The following is a 5,692-nucleotide window of genomic DNA, read 5'->3' as shown; positions in this document are numbered from 1 at the left end:
ATCTAGCCCTAATTCATCTAACTTAAGGATAGATTCATCAATTTCTCATTAGTTTGTTACAGCTTTTGTGGATTCATTTAAAAGACTTTTGAACCATTCTTATGAAATTCCGTCAACATAGTTCGGATTTTTATTTTAAGATTTACACTTGTAAATTTGCATAGAAAAAATCCAATTCTAGTGTTTGGACTTCTACTGTTATAGCTTTAGCACCACTTTATCTTCCAAGCTTCCAATGCAACCGCAAGAAAAACACACAACGAGGCATTTTATGAGCAGTTAAAATTTGTTGCTTCCACCAGCCATGCTCCGGACGTGAAAAGGAAGAAAACTGAGGCAAACTTAATCCTAACCAATCATGTTTTTTCTTCTATTCATCAGAGTGGTTCGAAAGCACCTACCTTCTTTAATTTTTAGGAAAACTGTATTAGTTATTAGGCTTTTCAATTCAACTTGATGATAGTGTAAAATTTATAGGGAAAACAATAATGTCACGCGCATGAACCTATTTTATTCATCATCAATAGGCATATAACGACCAAAATTACAAATGGATGAATTTATTATTTAGACTTGTTACAAGGAAAAATAGCATACATACTATATAATAACTGCCAAATCTTGGGTTATATTGTACAGAACTGTACACACAGCATCATAAGAATAATTTGACAGCTTTGATTACTTTTTAACAAAAAAATAATCAATAGGTGTATACTTGCCTTCTTTCTGCGACAATTTCTGCTTCTTGGATTTGCTTTGTCTAGTGATTCGATCCTTCTGATCCCGACTGAAGAAAATATATTAATCTTGAGTAAAAACGCACTGTCTAGAATTCATATCTAGTTTACTACTACTAATTTGTCGCAATTTGTAAAAAAACAAAACAAAATCTATAAAATAAAAGTCTTACTATTGACTCGGAAACGAAGTTTGGTGAATCCTAGATTCTTCTCTTTGAATCTTTTCAGCAAGATGAAAATCAGAGTGCTCTAATCTTTCCTCAATGAAACTTGGAGGCAGTTCAACTCCACAAACTGAACACTTGTAGTCATTCAACCACAACATTGTCTTTTCCTGACAAGAAGAATTAAGTTCCTCATCCTCCAGGAGATTAGACCCATTCTGCACATTTATACCTTCAAACTGCCCCTGGAAAGAAGTTGATCCCAGCACTTCTGTAGATCCACTGTAATTAGAAATAGTGGCATCATTGCCAGATGTTTGCACCTGATAAATACAGAAGTATAAATAGCAGTAACAGAATAAACAAAGGCACACTCCTCAATCAGCCAAATATAATCAATTAGTTCCTGAATTGATGTATATGTCCACTACTTGGCAAAATAAAAGGCAGATAGAGAGGGATACCTCCTCTGCACCATCATTTTTCCAGATGGTGCAGCTATGGTAATCAACATCTGATGAATCAAGATCAGTTTCCGTATCACTGACAAAGTCATGATCTGTAGCAACTGGGAAAGAACTACAATTTCTATTGGGATCTCCTGAAGTAATGAAGTTGGTAATTGTCTTCTGTGTAGGATCAGATGGGGCACTACCCTTGTCAACATTAAACTGTGATACTCTAAGGCCTAAGAGGAGAAGAAAAATCTTTGTCATGCTCTCTGACACAGATAAGGCACAAATGTGAACTTTCTTATAGTCTATGTTAAACACCTTATTTTGGCCGAGCACCATCCTGATAATTGCAACAATAATAAACTTAACAGAAATACATACCTATCAATCTTACTGAAATAGGAAGTTCAGCCTTTAGCAACTTTGAAGCATGCTTCAAAATATCCTCACTCGAGCTTATGTACCTTTGTAAAGTCACAGCTCTAGTCCGAACCTGTCGATTGTGCATATTTGTTAGCATTGGCAAGAGAAATATCAACAAAGATGGGACTTGAACTAAAATGAAGAAATATCAACAAATCATAATATCCTTGAAGTCTTGTACATTGTTCTTCAACAAGTGACTTATAAGGTTTATCCACAGGAGACAAAACAAACTAGAGAATTATTCTTGATTGATATTAAGAAAATATTAAGACAAAAGTGTCATCAATAATACCTTGAAAGAAGCAGTTTTCAGTTTAAGAGTCAATGTTCGGCCACACAGACCCTCTTTCTGCATGTCTGTTGATAGCATTTCAGCAAGCTCCACTGCAAAATAAGAATAAAATGAGAAAAAAATACAGGGCTCCTATGCTGATGAGCCAATATACCTAAAGTCTTATCTATAGCAGAAACTCAGCATCTCATAGTCGTTAGCTAAACTTTTGGAAAGCCAAGAATGTGCAACCAACTTCTCTACAAGTAATTGAGTTTCAATTGAGAGGTTCTAAAAAACTCCAAGTAACTCACTAGGGCTTAGTTTGGATAAACTTCTCTATAAGTAATTGCAGAAGAAAATAAAAAAGTAAAATGAATCAAACTTCTCCTAACAATTAAAAATTAACTTGTGCTCTACACATTTTTTAGAAGCCTTCTCATTCATCTTTTCCAAAAGAATGAGGTGATTAACTTGATTTTAACTTTTGAGAAAATTTTGATTCATTTTATCTTTATTTTTTCTTCTATTATAAGTACTTGTTGAGAAGTTTATCCAAACTGAGACTAAAACTTATAATCACATAGAAAATATGTAATATAAGAAAATCCTTAAAAGATAAAAACAGTAGAAAAGGCAGATACCCAATTTTTTATGCAACAACACTTCATCTGCAGTGGCAGGAAATGTTCTTTCATTGCTTATACTTTTCCGAAATCTTACTTGGGGAGAATCTGTCTTCCCAAGACCTAAACCTACAGAGCAAAAAAATTCTGCAACAAATTGACAAAAAGTCACCCTTTAATAAAAGAATCACATCATTAATTTGGAATGAAATATGATTATAAATTATGGTCAGAAAATTTCCAATAGAAAATAAAGTTACAAGCTTGCCAAATGCTATAGAAAGCAGAAATTAGAATTTTCAAAATAGACATTAGAACAGTAAAACAAAACAAAACACCTGTATGAACTTCGGTCAAATTGCCATGTATATGCAGGAAATCTATGGGATAGTAAATATGTCTTGCATATTAGTTTTGCATGTTAATCAAGAAAGCAGAACACCAGAACAGATGGCTAACCAGCTGTTGATTGAGAGAAAAGAGCAAAAAGGTAGATACTCTTCTCCAGCATCTGTTCACATGTGTTAATTCCTAAAACTCCCTTCAAAATATCTTCAGTGACCTTACCAATGCCCCCAATCTGTCAACACCATTCATCATTGTTAAACACAAAGGCACCTCTTTCAAAGACAAATGCATATATAATAGTCCTGCCCACAACTAGGCAAAAATTGATAAATCAGTATACACTATACAGTAAACTCAAATGTACCTTTCTTATAGGAAGGGAGGATATGAAGGTCATGACAGCCATGCGGTTATTTGGCAAAACATACTGTCCATTTGGCTTGTTTATGTCTGAGCAAACCTATATGCGAGCAAAATGTGAATATTATAAAGTCATAGCATGAAATTTCCCTAGAAGATCAAACAATCACTTCATCTCTACTATTTAATAGTTTCTACTAAACAATAAAAGCCACAAAGAAGTATTATTGATGCCTGAGTCTCTACTTCATGATATTAATAGTAGAAGACATGGGACATGCGAAAAAAAGGAAACAAAGAAAGCAGATGAATAAACTTGGAGCAAATAGTATCCAGAACCTTAGCAAGTAAGCGATTTGGAGCCACTCCAGCACTACATGTGAGACCAGTCTCTCCATAAACACTAACTCTGAGTTCTTGGGCAATCTACATATTCCAAATTCACAAAAACAAGAGATTTAATACATTAAAGTTCTGTGATTGCTAATGCTAACTTAATCCAAAGCATGCATCAACTTACTTCTTCACTGTTGACATTCCTTTCTTTGCAAACTTCAGTTATATCAAGGTATGCTTCATCCAGGCTACCAGCCATGAAATTGGGATCATACCTCCGAAAAACTAACAATAATAAGTTCATATTTAGCTACAATCAGTAATAAAAGGAAATGCTGCAATCCAAAGTTTTGATCGCACAATGAAGAATACCATTTCTGGTCAAATCACTGTAATAATTATACTTATTGAAATCTATTGGGACAAATATTAATTCTGGACACAGCTTGCGTGCAATGAACCCAGGCATGCCAGAACGAACCCCAAATTTCCGGGCCTATATAAAAACCAAATAAAGATCAGGAATTACATGACTCTGTAGAGTTTGTGCGGATTAATTTTTCAAACATTCATCAGATCAATTCAGACCCGAGAATAATAGAAAACAACATCAATCTAATAATATATTGACATAGTAAACCTCATAATTGGCAGTGGATATCATAGACATGCTACCAACAGCCATTGGCTTGCCTTTTAATGTAGGATTACTTAAAGTCTCAACTGCTGCATAGAAAGCATCCATATCTACATGTAACCAAATTCTTGAAAGGTCACGTGAAGCTTCTAGTTCAAGAATTCTTCTATCAGACACCTGTTGTTGGAAAAACTAACACGTTAAACAAATGCATACGATTTAAAAAACATTAGAGGAAGAAGATACTCAATAGTAACTGGTACAAGTTATGCAGCCTATATTTATGACTCAAAGATCCATACAGTTGAGGGCCTTGGCAGGTAAAAAAGATGGAGAATGAAAATCATTGAAATTCAGCTATGAGCCACCTTACTAGCATTGCACATTAGTAATTGATAAACAATAACATCGAGCACAGTGAGCAACAGTGTTTGATTATTGTATTACCTTCTGATAATGGGACAAGTCTTCTTGTGTAAGCTTTGCACACTGAATTCGAAAGTTATCAATTTTCTGCTTAATAAAAGCGTCCTTCCGTTCCTCGTTTTGAAAAAAATTGGATCCTTTGCTCATTTCATACACTACCCTTTGTACTTTCTCCTTGTCAACCCCTTCCATTCCTTAACGATAACAATAACATCAACAACATCATTATTCAAAAATTAATTTCCAGAAACAGAATAGAATAATTATTTATCATTCTCAATAACACCCAAAAAAGAGAAGAAAAGAAAAGAAAAGAGATCGCATTATATTTATAACAGGAACCTGCTTTGGAGCTTGTGTAAACAGTGTGGTAGGACTGCCATGGACGACAACCCTCACCGTCACCATCACCATTCGTTTTGGTTTCTGTTCCCTCCATCGCCCTCTGCTTGACTCTGCAGTGCTCTGCTGCGAAACACAATTTCAGGCCATTTTTTCTTGGGCTTTGCTTCTAGACAAGCCTTTCCTTAGAAATGTAAATATAACTTCTAAAAAGGCCGACGAATATAAACAACCTTCTAAACAGACCCCTTCAAAATGTAAATATAACTCACTATCAGATGTAACTACTTGTTTGGCTATGATATTAAGGGTCCAGTCATTGTCCTAATCATTTATTTTTTATATATTAGATGTAAGTTCTTGTTTTTAAATTAAATATTTTAAAAATCAGTTTGAACGATAATACTTTTAAGAGTTATTTTTTCATTGCATGATACAATTCTTCTTATATTAAGTATTTAAAATTTTTTAATCTAATTTAAATTTTAAATTTAAATTCATATATTTTTTAAACATTAAAAATTATTTCTTTAATTTAATTCTATATAATATTATAAA

At 33.7% G+C, this 5,692-nt stretch overlaps 1 protein-coding gene across 1 annotated transcript; it reads right to left on the bottom strand.

Moving 5' to 3' along the window:
- Positions 1–494: 494 nt before the first annotated feature.
- On the bottom strand, positions 495–5,372 carry LOC113869314 (DNA polymerase kappa). The gene is made up of 14 exons (XM_027505579.1): positions 5,135–5,372; positions 4,814–4,986; positions 4,370–4,543; positions 4,102–4,225; positions 3,914–4,014; positions 3,733–3,819; positions 3,398–3,493; positions 3,145–3,265; positions 2,704–2,832; positions 2,081–2,172; positions 1,744–1,855; positions 1,372–1,595; positions 914–1,230; positions 495–790 (listed from the first exon to the last, which is right to left on the bottom strand). The coding sequence occupies exons 1-14, from the start codon at positions 5,229–5,231 to the stop codon at positions 682–684; spliced, it is 1,956 nt and encodes a 651-aa protein (XP_027361380.1). The 5' UTR covers positions 5,232–5,372; the 3' UTR covers positions 495–681.
- Positions 5,373–5,692: the final 320 nt, after the last annotated feature.

Source organism: Abrus precatorius, unplaced genomic scaffold, assembly GCF_003935025.1.
Source record: "Abrus precatorius isolate BTA unplaced genomic scaffold, Abrus_2018 Scaffold6, whole genome shotgun sequence".
Taxonomy (NCBI): domain Eukaryota; kingdom Viridiplantae; phylum Streptophyta; class Magnoliopsida; order Fabales; family Fabaceae; genus Abrus; species Abrus precatorius.
This window is presented reverse-complemented; position numbering and strand designations above follow the sequence as displayed.

Bases quoted from the DNA above. Each gene is read 5' to 3' on its own strand.
- LOC113869314 (XM_027505579.1), bottom strand. From the start codon at position 5,231: ATGGAGGGAACAGAAACCAAAACGAATGGTGATGGTGACGGTGAGGGT. The intron at 4,544-4,813 runs GTAATACAATAA...TTCCAACAACAG, and splicing joins ACTTGTCCCATTATCAGAAG to GTGTCTGATAGAAGAATTCT. The intron at 4,015-4,101 runs GTATTCTTCATT...TATTATTGTTAG, and splicing joins CAGTGATTTGACCAGAAATG to TTTTTCGGAGGTATGATCCC.